General features: G+C 43.6%; 1 protein-coding gene across 1 annotated transcript in view; it reads right to left on the bottom strand.

Moving 5' to 3' along the window:
- Positions 1-308: 308 nt before the first annotated feature.
- Positions 309-26352, bottom strand: part of LOC144513393 (phospholipid transfer protein-like) — a 114739-nt gene continuing 88695 nt past the window's right edge. The window contains exon 13 of the mRNA XM_078244461.1: positions 309-402. Within this exon, the coding sequence (XP_078100587.1) occupies positions 340-402 (63 nt within the window). The 3' untranslated portion in view covers positions 309-339. The remainder of the gene's footprint in view (positions 403-26352) is intronic.

Consider the following 26352-nt stretch of genomic DNA (forward strand, 5'->3'; position numbering starts at 1 on the left):
CACACACACACACACACACACACACACACACACACACACACACACACACACACACAGACACACACACACACACACACACACACACACACACACACACACACACACACACACACACACACACACACACACACACACACACACAAACACACACACAGATGCAGATTAACGTTTGTTTATTAGGATAAGCCCCTTGAGATGTATCACCTCGTTTTCGAGAGCACAATCATTACATAACAACAGAGGAGTGAAAGGAAATAAAATAAAAATACAATTAGCAATACGACAACGTGCATATAAAAAGCAAGAAAAAAGTATAGTATCACCTTTAAGGGTGGAAGTCTATAAGTACTCACTCGTAATTATTGATGGAATCCATCTAAGTATGGGCTTAACAATTCCCACCTGCACAGAAACAACACACACATGTACAATAATTACTGGTTTTATTACTCTGTCCTTGGTGGTGAAACTACTGTATGGGGCTCCATTTGGGCCAAAATTGTCATGTGACCAAACATTTCTGTCGTCTTGTTGACCTTGCTGTCGTCCTGACGTGACCTGAACAAATCTGGTTTCTTTACCTCGTGCAAGCATAGCTGCCTGGCCAATCATAGCGCTTGAATGCTTTGCAGGGTGGGTCTTGGTAAGAAAGCAAGTCGGCACCGCAAGTGCCAGCCGGGTCAAATGAGGAGACAGGGGTTTGGTATTGTTCATTTAATTTTTATTTGTCCATTTATCACTTTCAAGCTGCTGCAGCAGAGGGCGCCAATCGGTGCCGCTAATTATTACTATTATTACTATTATTATTATTATTATTACTATTATTACTATTATTATTATTATTATTAATATTATTACTATTATTACTATTATTATTATTATTACTATTATTACTATTATTATTATTTTTGGAGGGCGTCCAAGGCGACCGCCAATTTCGCCTCATGCCAAGGACCGGTGCTGTATGGCGTTATATAAGTGTCTCATTCCGGAGCGAGTAATTGTATGTTTTGTGCACAGAGAACTATATTTTGCAAGCACATTACATTGCATTTTGAACTGAAATTAACACTCGCAAAAAATAATTTAATTTGAGTAAACAAAAACCTATTTCCTGCACAATAAATGTATTTGCATGTCTTTCTCTGCTCGCAGGTAGACACTGCTGCGCACCGGTCATGTCTCCCTCGCTCTCAACCTCTTCACTCAAAAATGGGATTTTCGTTAGTAAGCGGTACTGTAGATTGTCGTGGAACAATGCTGTGAGCTATACAAATGCAAATCAGGGTAGCAATAGGGGGAGTTTTACCCAAGGTGACATTTTTCTAAAAGGTATTAACTTCATTTTAAGAAAATCTCTGGTATAAATAGATCAGGCTCAGTATAGCCTAATTATAGACTCTTACATTTTAGTTTGAATTGATTTATTAAATGAAAGTAGGCCTATGCTAGATGAATTACTGTGTATGTCATTAGCAATGACCAATGTTATGTAAAAAAGATACACAAAACAATTTATTTCAACAATTAGTTTTAATCAGGCTTTGCCACAAAGGTAGAAGTGCATTCCATGATTCATTCACAGTCTCCTAGAGCTCAACCACTGTGCATAGTGGCATGACTACAGTGACCTTTTCTTTGGTCTTGCTTGTGTCGCCTTTTAGGCATTAGGCATAATATTGTATAGGCTTTTATTTTGTAAGAGTTTTTATTTTGAAATGGTTTCATGCCTAAGTAGTTCCAGGATCAGGGCTTCGTTTCCTGTTAGTGGTTTGAGAAAGATGGTAGAATCAGCCAACATGCTTTCGTCATCCATTGCAATCCTTATCGTAAATGCTGCAGAGGCAATGTCGTAAGTTCATAAGTTAATGATGCATATTTACAGTAAAAGGCATTTGACGTTTTATTTACATATATTTACATAGGATTTAACAGTTTTGTATCTTGTGTTTTGTTACAGTTTTCAGAGCCACAGTAAACAGCTTAAGAAGCTTACTATGGCTCAACTTGTCATTTTCAGGAAGAGTTTAGCTAGTTGAATAACTGCAGTTGCTACACTGTAGTGAAGACAACATAGTGAAAAGACAAAGAAGGCTGGTGTTGTACATCGTGGTAAGATGGATGGTAAACAAAGCGACAGGGATTCAGTGGCTAGTAAAAGAAGTTCACAGTCTTCAACTTCATCAGCTGGCTCATTAACATGTGCTCGTGCTAAAGCGGAGGCAGCTAAAGCGGAGGCAGCTAAAGCACGCGCTACATTTGTGGACCAAGAAGCTAAATCTTAGTTAGAAAGAGCTGCTAAGGAGGCTAAGCTACAGAAAGAAAAGGCAGAAAGAGAAGAAAGAGAAAGCAGCTATTGAGTTCGAATTGCAGCAGGACAAGGTAAGAAAGGATGCTGAGCTAGAAGCGCTTGCTAGTTATCGTGAGGCAGCAGATTGAAGCAGAAGAGAGATCGAACCCATAGTTGCAAAACTGCCTTATGGTTAGGGTTGGGTACCGTTTGAAATTTTACGATTCCGATGCCTAACCGATTCCTAAACCGATTCTTGAAAAACTGAAAAATAACATCAAAGAAAGGCTCTTTTATGGAATTTTTTTTCATTGAAAATGATTTAAATGTAACAATGTATTAACATTTTAAAGTACTTAAATATATAATAAGTAAACCTAAGTCTACAATAATTTAACAAATAACAGTTACACTATTAACAAATAACTAAATAAATGTTGAGTTGATATGCCAACCAGCTTTAACTTTAGCAGTGACCATATTAAATGACCATATTTGCCTTCTCTGGCAAGATGCTACACCTCTCCTGACTTATGGCATGTCCTGCACAGGAGAAAACTCTCTCAGATGGTGTCCAAGAGGCCTGTACACACAGGTATGAGTTTGAAAGGGCAAACAATTTGGGGAGGCTGTCCCGCCATCCCCACCACCAGGCTACAGGGTCTTGTCCTGAACGGTAGACTAACAGAGCAAGTGTAATATGTTTATTAGCGATCACGTGCAGTGAATGGTTAATATGTCTTTACGTCCGTTTTGGTGAGCCCAGAGGGAAAATATGGCATTTTAAAAGTAGCCTACATTTACGATAGCTAGCTAACAGTAGACTACAGAGAAAGTGTGATATTTTTACATTCGTTTCAGAGCGTGTACAAAAAGCCGTCTATGAGCAGTGATTGTAGAGTGCGTGTCGAGGGTATAGCGCAGACACGCGCTTCACACTGCGAGTGGGCACGTGCGCCACTCGGCAGAAAAGGGAGAAAGAAAAAAAGAGTCTGCCGCTGTCCGGAGCGACAGAGGGAAAATATCTTAGTCGGAACCGAAATGAGTAACCGAAATGTGCGTTCTAATCCGGTACGAATACTACGGTTTGCGTAGGAACCGGATCCATAGTGGAACCGGGTTTCGGTACCCAACACTACTTATGGTCTTCAAGAAAAGTGGGTATCTGCCGGTTCAAAGCACAAGGATGAAATTAATGGACGATTTCCTCCATTTGAGTTCTTTGCAAGTTTTATACACTATGAGGCACGGAAAAGGAATGACCCTAGCTTTGCTCTTCAAGGTACTACTGGCTTACCCGCAAAGCCTGAAAAGCCCTGCTTTAAAAGCAACCAAACCCCTATTTCAGTTTAAAAGACAGATATTGTCTCAACACACTCAAACACAAACATTCTAAAAGGTACCAGTGATCCAAACAAAACCTGTCCAATACATGGTAAACCTCAACCACTCAGGCGATGCAGTCTTCAGAGCCAGAAACCTAGAAGAAAGAAAAACCTTTCTCAAGGCAAAAGGAATCTGCTTCAAATGCTGTGGTTTAACTACTCATTTAGCGAAGGACTGTCCAACTACGGTTAAGTGTACAGAGTGTGATAGCACCTACCACGACGCTGCTATGCATCCGGGTCCTGCACCTCAAGACAAGGCTCCCTCAACCTCACCACACAACGGTGGGGAGGGAGAAGAGAGCAGTGACACCAAAGCCATCGTCAGCACAAGCCGTACCGAAGTTTGTGGAGCAGGACAAGTCAGCAGGTCATTTTCCAAGATTAGCTGGGTGCTAGTTTGAGAAGTCTGCTTGGAGGACGCACACATGCCTACAGTCAGCACCTTCAAGATGGCTGTGCTTGACAATGGCCGTCCCTCGCTCCTTTGACCTTGCACCAGTTTCCTACAAGTCAAAGAAATGGTTCCTTGTAGCAGGGGGGCAAGACACATATCCAGCAAGGTTACAGAAGAGATGTTGGGACAAACTGTTTTCAATCACACAGAAAACAACAACAGGTTGGCATCCTCATTTGAAGACAAGGTTTTCTTGAAGCTTATGGACGAGGAAGTCTTCAGGGATGAGTCACAAAGTTGGGTAGCTCCACTCCCATTCCGACAACCAAGACAATACTTACCCAACAACCGCGAACAAGCAGTGCAGCACTTTGCATCACTCCAACAAAGTCTGAGTAGGAAACCAAATACGCAATGGCAGTTTGTAGCCTTCATGGGGAAAATATTGGAGAACGACAATGCTGAGGTTGCACCACCGCTGGAAGAAAACAAAGAATGTTGGTACCTGCCAACCTTTGGGGTGTTCCATCCACAAAAGCCAGGTCAAATCAGGGTGGTGTTTGACTCAAGTACTAAACATTCAGGGGTTTCTCTCAATGATGTGCTCCTCACAGGCCCAGACCTGAACAACTCACTTCTGGGACTTCTGTTGCGGTTCCGGAAGGAAAAGGTTGCTGTCCTAGCGGACATACAGCAGATGTTTCACTGTTTTGTGGTACGAGAAGATCACAGGAACTACCTCAGATTGCTGTGGTATAGGGGCAACGATGTGACCAAAGATGTCATAGACTTCAGAAAGAAGGTTCATGTTTTCGGCATGCCATAGCCATTTATGGACTTAGAAGAGCTATCAGAGAGGGTTCCTAAGAACATTGGGAAGACACAGTCAACTTTGTTAAGCGTCACTTCTACGTCGATGATGGCCTTCATTCTATGCCAATGGATGCGGAAGCCATCGACATACTAAGCAGAACCCAGACTTCACTTGCCGAGTCTAACCTCCATCTTCACAAGTTTGCCTCAAACAGTAAAGAGGTCTTGCAAGCCTTCCCACCATAAGACTGTACAGGGGCCGTGAAAGATGTAGACCTCAGTGGAGAAGCTGCACACACTCAACGGAGCCTGGGTCTTCTATAGGAGATAACAAAGGACATGTTCACCATCTGTTTCAACTGATATGAAGCCGTTTACTCGCCGTGGAGTCCTCTCCACGGTAAACAGTGTTTTTGACCCCTTTGGGTTCGTGGCCCAGGTCAATATCCAAGGAAGAGCCCTTTTCAGGGAACTCACAGTCAAGCTTTCTGATTGGGACACACCACTACCTGCAGACAAATTGAGTAAGTGGGATGCCTGGAGAGACTCACTCCAGGACCTCAAGCTCCTTCACATACCAAGGGCATACACAGCAGCCTCTCTGGCCAAAGCGGTGAAAACTGAGCTCTGCATGTTCTCTGATGCGTCCACGAAAGCCATCGGTGCTGTAGCATACTTGAGGGCCATACAAGAAGACGAACAAATTCAAATTGGATTTGTTATGGGAAAGTCAAAACTGGCACCTCAGTCTGAACCAACCATTCCAAGACTCGAGCTATGTGCGGCCGTCTTGGCCGTGGAAATGGCAGAGCTAATTCACAATGAACTGGATGTTAAGCTGGATTCAACCAAGTTCTACAGTGACAGCAAGGTTGTTCTTGGCTATATCTACAACAAAAGCAAACGTTTCTATGTCCAAGTGCATAATAGAGTTCAGCACATTCACCAATCCACAAGACCTGAACAATGGCACTATGTGCACACAGAGGAAAATCCTGCTGACCATGCATCACGGTCAGTTCCTGCTTCACGTCTGCCAGAAACAACGTGGTTTACAGGGCCCAACTTCCTCTACAAAACTTCCAACGAACCAGAACTAATCAAGTCATTCAACTTCCAGAACGCCTTAAGACCTGCCCTCCCTTTACATACGTGGGTTTGGATGTCTTCGGACCCTGAATCATCTGCACCAGACGGACAAGAGGGGGGCAAGCTGAGAGCAAGCGGTGGGCCATAATGTTCTGCTGCATGAGCTCCAGGGCTGTCCACATCGAGGTCATTGACTCAATGGACACATCAGGCTGCATCAATGCTTTAAGGCAGTGGTTCCCAACCTGGGGTCCGGGGACCCCTCAGGGGGGCGGCAAAGATCACAGGGGGTGCGCAAGTCTTTATCTGGTTTGAGGTTGAGGTAAAAAAAAAAAATATTTGCACATGTTAAACAAATTATGATAATACACTAGAATATATAATGTATACAAAAGTCTGCATAAAAACTATGTATTTTTGTTCTCGCTTAAAATTGTAGGCAGGCTACTTAGTAGGGCAAACCTCCGGGACCTCTTAACCTGTGGCCCTTGCTGTCATCTGGTCAGCTGCTAGCTGCTATCATCTTCGTTTTTCCTGCCACCACAGCAACACTATTTTATGAATGAAACATGGCGGAGAAACGTAAAAGTGCTGATAACTCCTCTGTATCAAAAAAGAAAGTAAGGCTCTATCTCGAGAGTTACCTCAACTTCGGTTTCGGAGGGGGGGCTCAGCTTTTCTTAGACATAAGTAGGGGGGGCACCAAGGAAAAAAGGTTGGGAACCACTGCTTTAAGGCATTTCTTTGCAATAAGAGGACAAGCCAAACAACTGAGATCAGACTGCGGCACAAACTTCATAGGGGCCTGTAAAGAACTTGGAATGGGCAAAGACCAACCAGATGTAACTGTGCTGACGTATCTTAACCAAGAAGGGTGTTCTTGGGAGTTCAATCCCCCACACGCCTCGCACATGGGTGGTTCTTGGGAACGCCTGATCGGTTTGGCCCGAAGAATTCTGGATTCAATGCTCCTTGAACAGTACACTCGCTTAACTCACGATGTCCTGTGCACACTAATGGCAGAAGTCACAGCAATCTTAAATACGAGGCCACTAATCCCAGTTTCAAATGATCCTGACGATCCATTCATCTTGACACCATCAATGCTCCTAACTCAGAAAGTGGGAGTCCCTCCCCCACCAGGGGACTTTACAGACAAAGACCTCCTCACCAAGCAGTGGATTCAGAAGTTCAATCTCTGGCCAACAGCTTCTGGAATCGTTGGAGTCGTGAGTACTTGCCCACCTTGCTTTGCAGGAGGAAATGGCACAAGTCCTACCAAAACCTTCAGGAGGGAGACATTGTCCTTCTTAAGGACACTCAAGTTGCCCGTAACCACTGGCCAACGGCTATAATCACAAAGACCTTTCCTGGAAAAGATGGAAAAGTGAGGAAGGTGGAATTAAGGACCACAGTTCAGGGATCTTCAAAGACTTTCCTCAGGCCAGTCTCGAAAGTCGTATTACTTTTAGTTAAGGACTGATGTACTATAACTAGGGCTGTCAAAATAACGCGTTAATTTCGATTAATTAATCTGAGAAAAAATAACACGTTAAAAAAATTAACACAGATTAATCCATTCCATATTGACGTTTGCATACAGACGAAAATCTGGTGCCACTGATATGTCTGCGCTTCTCTCTGATGCTCTGAAACATGTAACAACAGACGTTACAGGAAACACAAACCCCGCTGTATGTGACACTAGTTAACACTATACTCAACAGCAGCTAACGTTAGCCTACCGCTAGCTAGTAGCTGGATTAAACACGGTTAAAATGCTGACAGCTAACGCTAAACGGTGTAAAGTGTGACTGTGTTTTACTGTAGAGGATTCAACACTGGTATCTAACAATCTGCAGCTGCCGTCGGAGAAACAACATAGCCGGTGCGTTCAATGAAACTGGTAAACTACAGCCTCGTGGTGCATTTGAAGTTATTGTAAATGTCCTTTTCCTATCTGGTTGTTGTTTTGGTCGTTCAACAGCAATTTACTAGTGAAATAAGTTATTGTTATTGTTATACATTATTATTAAATCATTTAATTTTGACCATATGGCCTTAGCAATAAACAAGCCGTTCTTTAATGTCACCGACTGTTGTTTAGTACCCTTTTTTTTTTCCTTTTCTTCTGTTCAGGCACCGTTAATTATGTATGCGATTCATTTCGATTAATTAATTAGATTACATTTTTTAATCGATTGACAACCCTAACTAAAACACACTAATTTCCTCGTTTAGTAGTACTAGTGACCTCATGTCGTAAGTTGATGTTTTAATTATAATGTAAATGTTAAGATGCATATTTACAGTAAAAGGCATTTGATAGACTTAGACTTAGACTTCTCTTTATTGATCCTTTTGGGATGACTCCTGCAAGGAAATTAGATTTCCAGCAGTAGTTTTTTGCAGCATATAAAACACTCTTTAAATAAAGAGGTATAAAAAATACAGTATAGAAAAAAATACAGTATAAGAATAACAATGACAATAAACTTTTAGCTAAATATTTTTTACAAAAATCAAACAAACAGTAAACAACTATTACTGTGTATGGTATTGTGTTATTGTACAGTTAATAAATAAATGACATTTAGCATAAATTAGCAGTTAAGAACAGTTAGAGTGTCCAGGTATGTATGTGAGTAGATTATTAATTTATTGCACAGTGAATGAGTGAGTGGCTACCACTCTTTCCCTTAGTTCCTGTTCTGTTCTGTCCTCTTTACCCTGTTTATTCTATTTCTTCCTCCCCCGAGTGAGGAGTTGTAGAGTATGATGGCATGAGGGACAAAGGAGTTCTTGAGTCTGTTGGTCCTACACTTGGGAAGGAGCAGCCTTCCACTGAACAGGCTCCTCTGGTTGCTGATGACGGTGTGCAGGGGGTGGCTGCCATCGTCAGTAATGTCCAGCAGTTTGTCCAGTGTCCTCTCTGCCACCGTCACCAGTGAGTTCAGCTTCATGCCGACCACAGAGCCAGCCCACCTGATCAGTTTATCCAGTCTGGAGGTGTCCTTCTTGGATATGCTGCCCCCCCAGCACACCACAGTGTAGAAGAGGACGCTGGTAACCACAGACTGGTAAAACATCAACAGCAGTTTGCTGCAGATGTTGAAAGACCGCAGTCTCCTCAGGAAGTACAACCTGCTTTGTGTCTTTCTGTACAGGTGGCTGGTGTGTGTTGTCCATTCCAGTTTATTGTCCAGCCACAGGCCGAGGTATTTGTATGATTCCACAGCCTCCACCTCAGCTCCCTCTAGCAGGACTGGTCACGGTCTTGGTCTTGGTCTTGGTCTGGACCTCCCAAAGTCAATGACCAGCTCCTTCGTCTTAGAGGTGTTGAGCTGTAGGCAGTTAGTGCGACATCAGAGAGCAAAACCCCCCACCAGACTCCGATACTCCTCCTCTCTGTCACCCCTGTTACACCCAACGATGGCTGTGTCATCGGCGTACTTCTGTATGTGACACAGTTCCGAGTTGTAACAGAAGTCTGAGGTGTACAGGGTGAAGAGAAGGGGAGCCAGCACTGTGCCCTGGGGGGCTCCAGTGCTGCTTACCACAGTGTCAGACATGGTGTCCTTCAGCCTGACGTACTGTGGCCTGTCAGTGAGGTAATCCTTGATCCAGTCTACCAGATAGGGGTCCACGCCCATCCTGTTCAGTTTGTCCTGAAGTATAGGGGGCCGGATGGTATTGAAGGCACTGGAGAAGTCCAAGAAAAGGATCCTCACTGTGCCGCTTCCCTTATCCAGATGGTAGTGAACTCGGTGTAGCATGTAGAGGATGGCATCCTCCACACTAACATTTGGCTGGTATGCAAACTGCAGCCGGTCCTGGGCGTGTTGTACCTGAGGTCTGAGGAGGCTGAGGAAGAGCCGTTTCAACGTCTTCATCAGGTGTGAAGTGAGTGCCACCGGTCGGAAGTCGTTCAGCTCGCTTCTTCTTGGGAACCGGAACGATGCAGATGTCTTCCACAGGGTGGGCACTCTCCCTAGCTGTAGGCTAAGGTTGAAGATCCGTTGTAGTGGTTCCCCCAGTTCTGCAGCACAGGTCTTTAGTAGTCTCGGACACACTTTATCCGGGCCTGCTGCTTTCCTGGGCCGGAACTTCCTCAGCTGTCCTCTGACCTGGTCTGTGGTGATGTGAGGCAGGGATTGTGGTGTCAGAACTCTCTGTATGCATCCCTCACATTAGCATACAGGGGACAGCTCGTCAATCTTGTTCGGCAGCGAGTTCAGATTCCCCATGATTACAGATGGAATCGATGGCTTGTAGCGCCTCCGATTCTCCGCTAGCTTGGCCTTTAGCTTAGCCCCAGCCTTGCAGCCCCTGGGTCTCCTCCTCAGCTCCGTCGGGATAGGGTGCCATATCCCGGCTCATCCCTTTGTGCGCAGAGCCAGCAATTCCTCTCTAGAGTAAGTGAGAAAGCTGGCTCTTGGTTGCATTTTAAAATTAGAAATATCCATAGGATATATATGAAACACACAATCTCTTCGCAAGAAGAGTAAAAAAAAAAAATAGAAAGAGAGGATAAAATAGGTTAAAAGAGCTAAAATCTGGAGAGCTACTGGAGAAGCAGCCGTCTCCTACAGCCCCGGTTTGACTGCTTACTATGACTCAACTCGTCATTTTTAGGAAGAGTTTAGCTAGTTGAATAGCTGCAGTTGCTACACTGTAGCGAAGACAACATATTGCTCATCCAAGATTGTCTGGTGGAATGGAGACAGAGGCACCACTATACAGTTTTCTAAGAGAAGTCTTTCTGCTGACACCAAAACACTGTGCTTCACATAAAGCATATCAGCCGTGTCACTGCATGACAAAGTCCCAACCATTTGTCGTCTTAAAATACTGGCAAATTCAGCACCATATTCACATATCCATGGCATATGAAGCTGTTGGCTCTGCTGAAATGGCCTCATAATCTGGACTTCATTTGTCCTATTGTTATTAAACTTTCCCAGTATTCCATTAAAACTCACTGTAATTCACCTCCACACCAGTGTGTACGCTGTGCGTGCCCTGCTGGTTAATCTGCTCCTCTTTGTCTTTCTCTATCACTCTGCCCGTGATAGGGCTGCTTGTTGAATGGTCTCAATATTTTATTTTATTTCATGTGAATACTAGTTTACTAGAGGAGTAACTTAGTATTTGAAGTAATGCAGTAATGCAGGAAGTGTGCATTTAGTTTCCATGCTTATTTTGTTTCCACAACAATGGCATGGGGTACTTTCCATAAAATCATCTCTCAATGCAAATCAAACCAGCTATTAGGCTAACTGAAATAAAACCATGCCAATCTCTGGGTATGGTGAAGGGGATGTGATGATGTGGGGGGGCTATTTTAATTCCAAAGGCCAAGGGAACTTTATCATGATCATAGTATCCTGGATCCATGAAATAACTGGCCTTTCAAAATAAAAGTCTGCCTGCCTCTATGGGAATTTAACATAGTGGTGTACTGACTTATGCCCCCTGTATTTTAAGGAAGAACATTTATTTATTTACGATACATTATTCATTCACAAACAAAATTGGTGTCCTAATTTTTTTAATTAAGGCATTAAGATCAATTTCCAAAAGGTGATTTTTTTATTCCTCTTTTTAGTCAACTTTAGCATGGGTTTCCTGATATTTTCACATGACTGTGTATATATATATATATATCAGGGCTCGACATTAACGGTTGCCCGGTTGCCCTCTGCGACCAAATTGTGACAAGTGGCAACCTAATCATCACCCTTGGTTTCCCCCATGGCAACCACATTATTGTAGCCCACTTTTTTCTTGTACTTTATTTTCATTACAATTAATAAATCATCATTGATGGCATTCGAGCATATGCGTTGCGGATGTTTAAATTTACGTTCTGATTTGTTTACTACGTCCCCGCTGTCAGACATATGTCTGTTTTGATACAGAAATGCATTTTTCATTGGCAATGGCAAGATTTGCTTAATAGCCTATAACAAAACATGTCAAATTATTTCAATTTGGCATTAGAACTAATCAGGCTTCATCTGTAAGCAACACTAAAGTTAAAGTGCAAAATGAAAAGCGAGGAGTGCTCGGAGCTTGACCCGTTCAACCCATTCTCATTCTGAACTCGTAAAATAAGAACATTTAGACAGTGGCTGTCAGCGTCTGATGCGACGAAAAAGGCGTCTTTCAGTGTGTTTGTGTAACGCACCGGGGAGAGCAGCAGTTAGATTAGATTTAGGATTTAAAGAGTATTATGTAAGGGCGAATTTCCAAATAAGGAGGTGGTTGGGTCAAGCACAGGACTTTCACCCAGGAGAGCGGGGTTCGAGTTCTGCTTGTCACGCTTGCTGTAGTCGTTTTTTTCACAGTGTCAGTGTCACAGAACTGTACGCCCACCCACGACCCTTTCCTTAATGCAATCGTCCCGTTCTTCCCGCGTGTAACGGAACCGTAAGCCCACCAACGACCTTTTCCTTAACATAACTGCGTCAAAAGGGACGGCAATAGTCCCAACCAAGTGCGTTTACTTAAAGCACTAAAGGAGACTTTTAGCGTCAATAAGAACGACAAAGGCACCTGACCAAGCGTCCATATTTTACGAGTTCAGAATGAGAATGGGTTGGTAGGCATGGGAGACTAAATACCGGTAACGTTAGGCCTACTCTGGAATCTTCGAAAGAGACAGAAAATTAATCTGACAACCGTGCACAATGTATCCTGCAACACTTCACAGTTCCCAACCTCAAGACAGAAAATTCACAAAGATTCAATTTTAGTCATTGTCAATGTGAGTGTGTGAAGGCAACTGTTGTTTGTTTCTATGTGGACATAGACATCCTAAGAAGTAGAGCAGACTAAGAGGAAGGTGATTTTGTCTTTATACTCATTGTATGTATTCTTCAGAGTCACTGCTAGTGGAAGAAGGTGGTGAAGGGATCCAGTCCAGTTTCGGGAAAAGCTCAGGAGTGTCTTTCAATAGGGGCCGATGTTCTATTTGAAGGTATTGTCCAACCTGACCAGAGACTGTGTCACCTATCCCTCTATACATCAATGCCTTGATGCAGGTTAGGGTACAGGTGCAAAAACACAGCACAATGCCAAATGTAATCAAAACCAGGATCAACAATTGAATCAGCATTGCTCCCCATGGACCTAGTTTGTCTGTCAGCCATTTGTTAAATGAATAACCTGCTGAATCTGAGGGGCCAAATGCATCACGTATTGTTTCGAGGGCATGGATGACAGAGGTAATGTCAGAAATGTCAGGAATCAAAGTGACACTGCATCCTTAGTAAGATTTAGAGTAACACACAACCATCCAGTCTTTGCTAATAGATAGTCGAGTGCCATCTCATGCTTTAAGAGGGTCATACGATGAAGCTTTTGAGTTGAAGGGTTAGGGTTATAATTGTCTTGTTTGCGAATTGGGACATGGAATAGGTAATGTTATCTATGTGATCTGCTAAAAAAGCCACTCCTTACCATGGTAAAACCCTATGCCCCATTTTTCTCCTATAGAGATACACCAGTGAAAGGACAAGTGAAGTTATTTCTCTCTGTGAAGTTCTCTCTCTCCACTGTTTCCACACTGGCTGGGTGATACGCACAATGTGTTCTCAGGTCTATGCCTAAGTACTATGTGCTAGCTTGTTGTATGGCTTCATTCACAAAATGCAAACTACTATACTTGAGATTTTGGTTGGAATTCAACATCTTGGAATTATTTCAGTGAGTAGGGCTTTGGCTACTACAGTGTTTTGACATGACACATGCCTGACAGTATTTTTGATCAAAAATAAAAGAAATCCTTTTGTGAACCAATGTTGTTTCATCATACTTAACCAATAAAAAAACCTTTTTGTGAAACAATTGTTATTCCATCAAACTAATCATCCCCCCTTTTGACACATGGTCTATCCCATGTGTAAACTTTGCAAAATGAGTAAAGAAATGGCTGGGCAGGCACGGTTTACCCTCTGCTACCTTACAGCCTTCTTTTAGGAAAATGAGCTCCTTTGCCTGTGCTGAGAAGTGAGATGGCAGAGGTCCAGATCAGATAACATCAGAATCAGATATAACAGAGAAGCCCATGTCAACATTAAAAAATGAAATCAGGCTTAGTGAGAGATGTGTCAGAGAGGTCAGGTCGTGGTGTGCAGACGACCTGTAGCTCTGCAACACAATTGTCTTCCTCTCTGTCATCTGGTGTGGGGAGAAAAGAAGCAGGGTTAAGAACAGTGCATCTGTTAGTGACATTTGGCATGAATGAGAGATCTTTTGTTCCCACAAAATGTGTGAAACGAAATGTGGAACAAGCAGGGTGACGTTTGAGTAGCCTACAATGTTTTTTTCCTCAGCGGCAGCCACTGCACGGAGGCATCGCGGGAAACCCACAGTGACAGAATTGAGTTAATCAGAGAATTATGCAACCGGACGCAGTTTTTTTGCCATGGGTTTGCAGCACCACAGAGGTCATGCAGCCCTTGCACTCGTCAACAGTCCGGTTTTGAGGGATCTGGCAGTCCCAGCGTCGGGTGGGGGGGGCTGCAGAGCCAGTTTCATATTCACGAACGCTGTGTCAGCTTCGGGCGTCCAAGAGATTGCTTGATGTGAACAGAGACCCTTACCATGAATACCAATGGAGCTTCCATAATTACATAATTAGAAATAAACTTTCTGTAATAGGAGCACATTCCCAAAATGACAAGACTTATTTCTTAATGATATGTTTGTTAGCTACTTTATGTTTGGGTGAGATGGATTTGCTGTCAAATGTGATCACATGACCCAGAAAAAAATACTTCCTGTTAAACAAACTGGAACTTTGAAAAAAATAGCTACATGGCCTTCTGTAGCAAGACGTTTTACAATGACATCAGCACAGACATTTTGGGCAACAGGCTTAAGTAATAAAAACATAATACTGTAGTTATCAAATAATTAATTAATTTAGATTCAAACAAAATGTTAAATATATTAACACAACTCTGACTACCTTACCATTGTATTTTATTTCCCTTACGCAGTTTCATACTCAACAGATTCAATAATTACTTAAAAAAATAAAATAATAATCAGTTCGCACAGAGACTTTTAGTTTTCACCAAGCAACAGCAACGTTTTCAGGACTAGTCCAGATCCCTGCAAGGACCATGGACAAAAAAAGTTCACCAGTTTCCACCACTAGGTGGCGCTATAGCAGAAAAAATATGTTTGGCCTTATAACTCCCAAACCGTACATCACACATTGAAAATTCACATATCCACGCGTTCACTGAATTCACCTGAATCTCCTGATATAGGCCACTCCCATTTCCGCCTATACTTTTATGCACGAAAAATCACAATTTATTGTAAACCTACTTTTTTTAACTCCCCCTAGAGCGTGCGACACTGGGTATATAGCATCTGATCTGATGAAAATGTATCAAAAGAACTTTTATCGGATGAAAATTGCGCAAATTACGCACAAACAAATTTGTGTAGCTAGCTACGAAAACACGAACTTTGTCATATCTCAAATAAAATGAATGCTATTGAAGCGAAACTTTATATTCTTGTTTTCCATGACCCTCTGAGACTCCCTACCAAATATTACGAAAATTGGCCACTAGGAGGCGCTACAAGTCCCAAAACTTTATATCTCATGAATGGCTCATCTGATTTTTAAGAAATTTTGAGGGTACAATTTAGGGCCACTCCTGAGGCCACACCTACAGTGGGGTATTTTGTCAAAGTAGGCGTGGCCTATGGGACCCAGGTTTGGATTCACCACTTATACTAATGTGAGCAACTTAAAATTTACAGTGTAGATGTAGAATGGTTCAAGGACGTCACCTACCAAATATTACACATTTGGACCACTAGGTGGTGCTATAATGACGTAAAACGTGTTTTTGCCTATAACTCCCACATTTCACATCGCACATTAGAAACCCTTACATCCACATATTCCTTGAATCGTGCTGAATCTGATGATATAGGCCACGCTAAGAATATAAGAATATGCAATATCACACAATTTGCAAAACCAACTTTTTCGAACTCCTCCTAGGCCGTGCGACTGATCTGCACAAAACCTGGTAGGTAGCATCTTCAGATGGACTTTTGCTATGTTAAATATGCGCAATTTACCACCAAACACAATTTCGTAGCTAGCTACGAAACACAAACTTTATCATATCTCGGCCAGATTAAATGCTATCAGCAAACATTTGGCGAAGATCGACCTTTAGGGGGCGCTATAATCAACGATTATGTGTTTTGACCGATAACTCTATGCATGCAAATGGGACATTTGCGATTGCAATTTCTCTGCCATAGTAATTACTATTGACACAAAACTTGTGATGCTCATTTTGCATGCCACTCTGAGGGTCTGTACCAAATTTGGCAAAGATTGCCATTAGGGGGCACTATAGTCAAAGTAGACCAGTTTTGGCCCTTTTACTCAATTAATGTGAATGGGAAATTTGCAACGGCAATGTACCGCAGACCTTGCGGCTCACACCTCTCGATATTTCCCGACGTTTGCCTTCCTACCATTACACTTTGGGTCCCGCTTTCACGCACTCCAGCCAGGAAGCTTGGACCCCGTCATAACTGCTTGCAGTTCTAGTTCACATTGTAGTTTCTGCAAGTTGTCATTCAATGGGCTGACTCTTATATATTTTATTGAAAAAAAGTATAACTATGCGCATTACTTAGTTTTCACATTGCAGGATAAAGCCTGCTTGTCTGAGGGACTCAAACACTGATGGTATGGCATCCACTGCTTCCTTTTTCAGGGGATATTGGCGTTGGCATGTTCTGTAATTAGTTTTGGGGGTGATCACTTTTCTGATTAGGCCAAGATCATTTTCACCTTGAGCCCACAAGGTCTTAGGGACTTCTTGCAGGGCTGGGATAACTGCAGCATCCAATTTTGACAAAAATATATATGGTACCAGTTGAACATTTCATTGTGTCCACAGTACATAAAACCCTTTTTTCGTTTGTTCATGAACTTTTAGCCACGGGCTGTAATAACAAAATTTGTTCAGTTGGTTGCCAATCTGTGTTAAATTTTGACATAAATACTCCCAAATCTTCCTGTTTGTCTCCCCTATGCTCAGAAAGAGAGACATGAGGGAACGATACATCGCAAAAATGTTCTGTTGTTCAGGGTCAAATGAAATTAAAGCTGCAAGCTGGGCCCTTTCTCCTCTGTGCGCGTCAGGGTTACTGGCGGACGCCGATCCTTGCAGCCGTGCATTTGCGCGACACTCAGACACTGCAAATCATCACCAATGAAAAGTGAACTCTCTGCTGAATTCAATATCTTACACAAGACTCTGCTGAGTTCAATGATACCTCAAACAAGACTCTACCTTAAATGGTTCAAAAGCCATAAAAGGGGGCGTGGCCTGATAACATGAGCATGGTTAAAGTATAGGGGTCGGCTCAATATCACATGTAGACCACTCATTATAAGTTTGTTATAATATGTGCAAATATTTATGTAAATCAGATGATGTTTGTCATATAAGGCTGATATCCTCTTGCCAGCGGGGGGCGCTATGACCAAAAGTCAATATTGGCCTGTAGATGTCCTCAGGCCTGTATTTTTGTTGATCATGGGAAATTTCAAGCAGAATGGACAATGTACACTGTAGTTAGAGCCACTTTCCCGTTCATCGCTAAACACTCAAAATGGCCACCACGCCCACACCGTCTGACGAAAAGTTTTTCTTTTAATAACTTTTCATCTTTAAGGTGATGAGATGGTACAGACCAAGTTTGAAGTCCATCGGATGAAATCTCTAGGAGGAGTTCGTTAAAGTCTAGCACCTTGACTATTAGGCCTACTTCCTGTTGCCACTAGGGGGCGCTATGACTTTGAGTCAATTTTGTCCAGTAAATGTCTTTAGAGTTAGAGTCTTATGAATCATGAAAAGTTTTGAGCCAATTGGGCAATGTACACTCAAAATACACCCACTTCCTGTTTCGATGGTGAAACGCACAAAATGGCCCCGCCACAGCCATGCCCTATGACGAAAAGTTTTTCTTTTAATAACTGTTCATCTCTAACGTCTTAAGATGGCACAGACCAAAATTGAAGTTGATCTGATGAAATCTCTAGGAGGAGTTCGTTAAAGTACGACGTGGAAATGGCCAAAATCGCAACTTCCTGTTGGGTTTAGGGTATATCTCCAATGACGTTTTTTGTACGTCTTGACATGATACATACATGTATGTGTGCCAAGTTTTGTGAGTCTACGTTAAATGTACTGCAGGGGCTCAATTTTGTTTTATTTTGTAGGGGGCGCTAGCGAGCCATTGTTGTGCGCCTATTCCTGAAACCCTTGAAATACATACATAACCTGGGCGGTAATGGTCAGAAATTTGGCGGGAGCGGGATGAAGAAAACAGTCCCGTGCAGGGCTCTAGTTAACTGCTTGCATTGCCTTGATGACATCGGTGATCTCTAACAATAGATCATACCAAACCAAGAGGCACATGAGGAATTCCATGCTGACAATCTTGCCAGACAGCGACTTTGCCTCTCAGACAGATTTGCCGGCTTTTTCCACTTCCTCAAGCTTTTCCAAAGCATTAAGAATCCCCGCTAACTGGAAAGTATAGCTATGACAGAGTCTATTTTTGCTCCCCACCTGGTATCTCTCAGAGGCTTCAGTGTCTTCTTCTTACTGCCCATTATGCCTGTTGGCATGTAGGGCAACAACAAAGGATTTCCACTCTTGTCTGTTTTGTCCAGTGAAGGGCGGTTCGCGTGATGTTTTCTTGCTCTCTACGTATTACATGTCCAATCCATTTCCATTGAGGCTTCAGTGTAATGTCCACACATTTTTTCAGAATATCCCACCTCTTCACCAAAGCCGAAAAAATGGTGTACAGTCTTTGGAGAGTGCCAAAAAAGGTTAGACACACTCTGTTTGATGACGCAGCATCACATAACAGGAGGTTCAGACTGTGGCTACTGCAGGGGATAAATAGTGCCTCTGGACACTTATGTTGTACCAATGCTTGCACACCCTTGTGTATACCCCTAATATTTGGACCATTGTCATAGCTCTGCCCCCTACAGTTAACCAATTCCATCCCCAGGTTATCCAGTGTAGTGGAAGTTTGTCGGGGCAGCAGGTGTAGATGTTTTAAAATAGGAAGATGAAACAAAATAAAGACAGTCGAAGACTAAACCAAGTTAGGTTTTTGTATTTTATTAAGTATATTTGCAAATATAGGAGGAACACAATTTCACAAAAGGCACAGCAAGCCCGTGTGGAAAAGTGTCTTCAATGAGTGAACAGAAACACTGAGCTTAAACACATCTTCAGAGTGACAGCACACACACACACTTGGCTTAACATGACTCTGCATTTCTCACAGGCAATCTGATACACAGAAAGACAGTCTGAAACACAGGACACATCTTGGAGCCATTTCGCCTCTCCCCCCTATACAACTTTCACCCCCTGGTTACATCTCCACTGGCATGGGAGAACTGAATCTGCACATAGAGATAGTGTTCTGTGACCTTGTACCTTTATCGGTCTAAACAAAGGCTGTACGCATTCGTCTCCAGACTTCGTGTACGCAATCTACATGTGGGAATGAGATAAACTCCCTTCCAGCATTGTGAGAGAAACAGAGAAAGAAATAAAACAAGAATATTAAGAAGCATGCTTCAATGTAATTTTTGCCATTACACCAGCACCTCAGTCAGTGTTTCTGTGAGGCCTTTACCAGTTGTGTCCTTCACGACTGTGAAGCCAACAAAAGACTCACTGATGGTAGCATTCTTGTTGTCGTCTGTATTAACATACTGGATTATTACTGAGGCCTGCTCCTGCTTTGAAATGGCAGGTTTGAAATCCAACTCCACTGCAAAGTACATGGAGCCTTTGACCTGGACACAAATTTGACCAAGTACACATTCTGAAATTGAATCTAAAAATTAATTTTGAGCGCACCAGGAAAGATATCCTGTGGTTTGTTTAGAGGCTACCTTTCTAAGATGCTCTGCTAGTGGGACATCATATCGTGCTACCTCAAGGACAATTTCCATTTTTAGGATCTCCTAACTTAGCGTTCTTCCCTCTCAGTGGCAAGTTCCTTTCTGCAAGAAAGAGTATGCAGTTGATCACTCTCGTTAACACACTTCTCCAGTGTGCCTTTTCAGCATCTATGGCTCTTTGCAATGTGCTGTCAATAGTTTTACCAAGGTGTAAGCGGGATGTTAATTCTTTCCACAACAGATAAGCATTTATGTGTGATAACCACTGGTTTCTATGGAGGATATATTTATTCACAATCCAAATTGAAAGTCCAAAGAGAAAACGAAGCAAGATCAATTTAAAAATATTATTATTTTACTACGCTACTAGGAAAAATCATGCCATAATTAAATTCAAAAAAGAAAAAGGAAACTGAAAAAGCAAAGTTGAAATGTAAAATGATAATTTAAAATGCAAAGCTTAAATATATATGCTTAAACTGAAATCTTTGAAATATTTTATTGAATGATAGAAACATCAAATATGAAACTCAAAATTTGAAATGGAAAAGCTTAAATAGAAGAAAAAAAAATAATTTTATTTTAGCCTTTACACTTAATAATTTTTAATTTTCAATTTGAAGTTTTATCTTTTGAGTTTTACATTTTGTAATTGCCTTTTGACATTTTAAGATTCACCATTACTATTTCTATTTAACATTAAGGCTTTTCGTTTTGAAGTGACACTTGTCAATTCAAATAAGGAGGCATGGCCCAACGGCTGGTGGGAGGGTTAAGAGACTTCCAGCTGAAAGCAGGGTCTCTGGCTTCACTGGCCAACTGGCGAGTAGGCAATGCCTGCCGCGACCAGCTGGCTTGTCACGTAAGACTGGAGGTTCTGAAGTCCGACAATTTTCGTTCGCTATTTCACCACTAAATTCACTTCTGAGACTTTTATATGCAAGAAATCAACTATCTAGAGTTTGAAACTGGGCAGTTTTACAAAAATTGATGGCCAATTTTGCACATTTGCTCCGCTATTGTCGGACTCTCCAGTCTTCAGCCTTGATTTAAAAGAGCTGAGAGTTGCAGCAGACCTACATTTAGGTGTGGATCAAAAAAACTAAAAAGAAGTGGTGTGATGAAGTGATGAAATAGCGAACGAAAATTGTCGGACTTCAGAACCTCCAGTCTTAGGGCGCTGACACACAGAGTCGATCTGAAATGAAGACAGATTAATATTTAGTTATATTATATCATTTGATCATTGTCATGTTGGAAAGTCTGAGTGCGTCTCATGCACAGCTTTCAGGCTGATGAGTGCAAATTGTCATCCAATATTTTCTGAAAACATGCTGCATTCATCTTGCCATCAACTTTTTCCAAAACATCAGAGATTCACCTCCATGCTTCACAGTATGGATGGTGCACTTTTCGTCATAGGCCTTGTTGACTCCTCTCCAAACATAACGTTTATGGTTTTGACCATGAAGGTAATTGTTTTTTTTATTGTTTTTTATATTTTTGAACACATAGAACAGACAAATACAATTAAACAATAACAAAAACCCTCACCCACCCCCCACCCTCTGCGGTTTTGAGGAAAATAAAACAAACCAATATACAAGAAAACAAAAACAAAAGAACTAAAATCACACCTAGCCTAGTCACTCTTCTCTAATTCTTGTGATGCTGAGGTCATTAGGACTGATACTTGTGCTGCTGCGTTTTTCCATAGGTTTATAGTCGATGATTTGGCTTTGTTAAGCTTTGCTGTAGAGAGCTCAAGCATAATTATGTCCAGAAAATACGTCAACCACGGTTTTATACAAAGTGAGTGGAGGGGGAGCCAGCGCTGAGCTATCACTTTCTTGGTTGCAGTTGAACCGGCTAACCAAACTTTCTGCTGTCTCCCAAATAGTCATCATTAAGTAACAAAACAATCGGGTCAGTAGGAATTCTACATCCTATCACATCAGATATTATTGATGTTGTTTTATTCCAGAACTCATGCACCTGTTCACACTCCCAGACCATATGCAGGAAAGTTCCAGTTTGTTCAGGTTGACAGAACATGCAATAGGGAGTGGGAATGACTTTAGAGACGTATCTCTTCTGAAGAGTCCAATATGTCCTATGACGTATGTTGAAGTGAATCTGCTGGTCATTTGAAGTTTTTGGAGCCATGGGAAATATTGTCCCAAACTGTCTTCCAATTAATTGCGTTCCCCTCAGGGCTCAGCTCTCGCTCCCATTTCCTCGCTATTGGGAGTTCTCCTATGGATACTTACATCAGTTTAGCATAAATCCTGGACACTAATCCTCTCACAGGAGAATCAACAAGCCATTTAATGAATGGGTGTGACTCAAGACTGTCTCCCCACGGCACTCAATAACATTTTAGGGCTGATCTTAAGCGCAAATACAAGAAAAAGGATGTCCTGGCGACCTCAAAACTAGCTCTAAGATCTTCAAAACTCAACATACCTTTCTCATTGAATAGCTGGTTTACCATATAAATGCCTCTGTCACTCCACTGCTTACAAGCAAAGGGTTTGTTGCCAGACATTAAGTGTGTATTTTGCCAGAATGGGGTGTTCCAATGTGACTTGTTGGTGTAGCCTAGTTGCTCCTCAACCTGTTTAAAGTTGGTCAATGTGTTGGTGATAATAGGGCCATAGGCTAGCTTACACTTTTTTGGACACACACCTGCAAAGGTAAGGTCTTGTAGTCTTAGACTTCCAGTGAGGTTTTGCTCTATTTCTCTCCATGGAACTGTAGATGAGGGGTCCATCCACACACTGAGGGCCCGTAGCTGAAAGGCTCTGTGATACACTTTAAGGTTGGGGAGGGCCAATCTTCCCGTGTTTGAGGTACGTTGCAGGGTAGTGTATTTTAGTATAGGTTGTTTATTATTCCAAATATATTGCAGAATTAAGGTATCAAGTTTCTTCCAGAAATTTATCGGTGGAGGTAAGGGGATCATTGTATTTAAGAAATTCACACGAGGAACTATGTTAATTTTAACAACCACGATCCTGGAGCATAGTGATGTTGGCAGCACAGACCAATTGGCCAGATCCCTTTGAACACTATTTAATGTAGTTTCATAGTTGTCCTGGACAACTCGCTGTAGGGGATGCGTATATGGTGATGCTCAAATATGTAATTTTGCTTTTGGGTTGGTATTCTAACACTAACTGCTGATGCCACATGCCTGTTGTTCAAGAAAAGATTAGATTTATACCAGTTAATTTTATAGCCGGAGATTGAGCCAAAGTCGTTGAAGATCTTAAGAATTTTTTGGAATAGAGTCCTCAAGATTGTTAGATGCCCGAACTCACCTCAACTGGCTCCTTTTGACGCGAAGGAGCAGCGGCTCTACTCCGAGCTCCTCACGGATAACTGAGCTTCTCACCCTATCTCTAAGGGAGAAGCTAGCTACCCTCCTGAGGAAACCCATTTCGGCTGCTTGCACCCTGGATCTTGTTCTTTCGGTCATGACCCAGCCTTCATGACCATAGGTGAGGCTAGGAACAAAAACTGACCGGTAGAATGAGAGCTTTGCCTTCTGGCTCAGCTCTCTTTTCGTCACAACGGTGCGATAAATTGAATGTAATACCGCACCCGCTGTGCCGATTCTCCGACCAATCTCCCGCTCCATTGTCCTCTCACTCGCGAACAAGACCCCAAGGTACTTGAACTCCTTCACTTGGGGTAAGGACTCATTCCCTACCTGGAGAAGGCACTCCATCGGTTTCCTGCTGAGAACCATGGCCTCCGATTTAGAGGTGCTGATCTTCATCCCAGCCGCTTCACTCGGCTGCGAACCGATCCAGTAAGTGCTGAAGGTCACAGGCCGATGATGCCATCAGGACCACATCATCTGCAAAAAGCAGCGATGAGATCCCCAGCCCACCGAACTGCAACCCCTCTCCACCCCGACTACGCCTCGATATCCTGTCCATAAATACTACAAACAGGATTGGTGACAAAGCGCAGCCCTGGCGGAGGCCAACTCTCACCTGAAACGAGTCCGACTTACTGCCGAGAACCTGGACACAGCTCTCGCTTTGGTCGTACAGAGATTGGATGGCCCTGAGAAGGGACCCCCTCACCCCTTACTCCCGCAGCACCTCCCACAGTATCTCCTGGGGCACCCGGTCATACGCCTTCTCCAGATCCACAAAACACATGTAGACTGGTTGGGCATACTCCCAGGCTCCCTCCAGGATCCTTGCGAGAGTAAAGATCTGGTCCGTTGTTCCACGACCAGGACGGAATCCGCATTGTTCCTCTTCAACCTGAGGTTCGACTATCGACCGAACCCTCCTTTCCAGCACCTTGGAGTAGACTTTACCGGGGAGGCTGAGAAGTGTGATACCCCTGTAATTGGCACACACCCTCTGGTCCCCCTTTTTAAAAAGGGGAACCACCACCCCGGTCTGCCACTCCTTAGGCACTGTCCCAGACTTCCACGCAATGTTGAAGCGGCGTGTCAACCAAGACAACCCCTCCACACCCAGAGCCTTAAGCATTTCTGGACGGATCTCATCAATTCCTGGGGCTTTGCCACTGTGGAGTTGTTTAACTACCTCAGCAACTTCCACCAGGGAAATTGACGACAATCCCCCATCATCCTCCAGCTCTGCCTCTACCATAGAGGGCGTATTAGTCGGATTTAGGAGTTCCTCAAAGTGCTCCTTCCACCGCCCTATTACCTCCTCAGTTGAGGTCAACAGTGTCCCATCCTTACTGTACACAGCTAGGATGGTTTATCGCTTCCCCCTCCTGAGGTGGCGAACGGTTTTCCAGAAGCACCTTGGTGCCGACCGAAAGTCCTTCTCCATGTCTTCTCCGAACTTCTCCCACACCCGCTGCTTTGCCTCTTTCACGGTAGAGGCTGCAGCCCTTCGGTACTTTACAACTGCCTCCGGAGTCCTCTGGGATAACATATCCCGGAAAGACTCCTTCTTCAGTCGGACGGCTTCCCTGACCACCGGTGTCCACCACGGTGTTCGTGGGTTACCGCCCCTTGAGGCACCTAAGACCCTAAGACCACAGCTCCTCACCGCAGCTTCAGCAATGGAAACTTTGAACATTGTCCACTCGGGTTCAATGCCCCCAGCCTCCACAGGGATGCACGAAAAGCTCCGCCGGAGGTGTGAGTTGAAAGTCTGTCGGACAGGGGCCTCCTCCAGACATTCCCAATTTACCCGCACTACCCGTTTGGGCTTACCAGGTCTGTCCAGAGTCTTCCCCCACCCCCTGACCCAACTCACCACCAGATGGTGATCGTTTGACAGCTCCGCCCCTCTCTTCACCCGAGTGTCCAAAACATACGGCCTCAGATCAGAAGAAACGATTATAAAATCTATCATTGACCTTTGGCCTAGGGTGCTCTGGTACCAAGTACACTTATGAGCATCCCTATGTTCGAACATGGTGTTCATTATAGACAATCCATGGCTAGCACAGAAGCCCAACAACAAACAACCACTCTGGTTTAGATCAGGGAGGCCGTTCCTCCCAATGAAGTCCCCCAGCAGAACTATGGAGTCCCCGACTGGAGCCCCATGCAGGACTCCACTCAAGGTCTCCAAGAAGGCCGAATACTCCGAACTCTTGTTTGGTGCATATGCACAAACAACAGTCAGAGTTTCCCCCCCCCCACAACCCGCAGGCGTAGGGAGGCGACCCTCTCGTCCACCGGGTTAAACTCCAACGTAGCAGGCGCTCAGCCGGGGCTTGTGAGTATCCCCACACCCGCCCGGCGCCTCACACCCTGGGCAACTCCGGAGGAGAAAAGAGTCCCACCAGATCTAACCGGTAGCGCTCCACCTCCCGCACAAGTTCTGGCTCCTTCCCCCACAGATAGGTGACATTCCACGTCCCCAGAGCCAGCGTCTGCTGCCCAGGTCTGGTCCGTCGAGGTCCCTGACCTTCATTGCCACCCATATGGCAGCGCACCCGACCCCAGCGGTTCCTCCAACAGGTGGTGGGCCCATGGGATGGAGAGATAGGTGCCATGTAGCTTTTTCGGGCTGTGCCCGACCGGGCTCCGTGGCAAACCCGGCCACCAGACACTCGCTGACGAGCCCTCGATCTGTGCCTGGCTCCAGACGGGGGCCCTGGGCTTCCCCCGGGCAGGGTCACTTCATTTCTACCTCGGTCACTCATAGGATTTTTGAACCATTCTTTGTCTGGCCCCTCACCTGAGACCACTTTGCCTTGGGAGACCCTACCAGGAGCACAAAGCTCCAGACAACACAGCCCTCAGGTTCATAGGGACACACAAACCTCTCCACCACGATAAGGTGATGGTCCCCGGAGAGGGGGAAATAATTCAATTCAGTTCAATTCAGTTTTATTTATAGTATCAAATCATAACAACAGTTAT

This window comes from Sander vitreus, unplaced genomic scaffold, assembly GCF_031162955.1.
Source record: "Sander vitreus isolate 19-12246 unplaced genomic scaffold, sanVit1 ctg242_0, whole genome shotgun sequence".
NCBI classification, from domain to species: domain Eukaryota; kingdom Metazoa; phylum Chordata; class Actinopteri; order Perciformes; family Percidae; genus Sander; species Sander vitreus.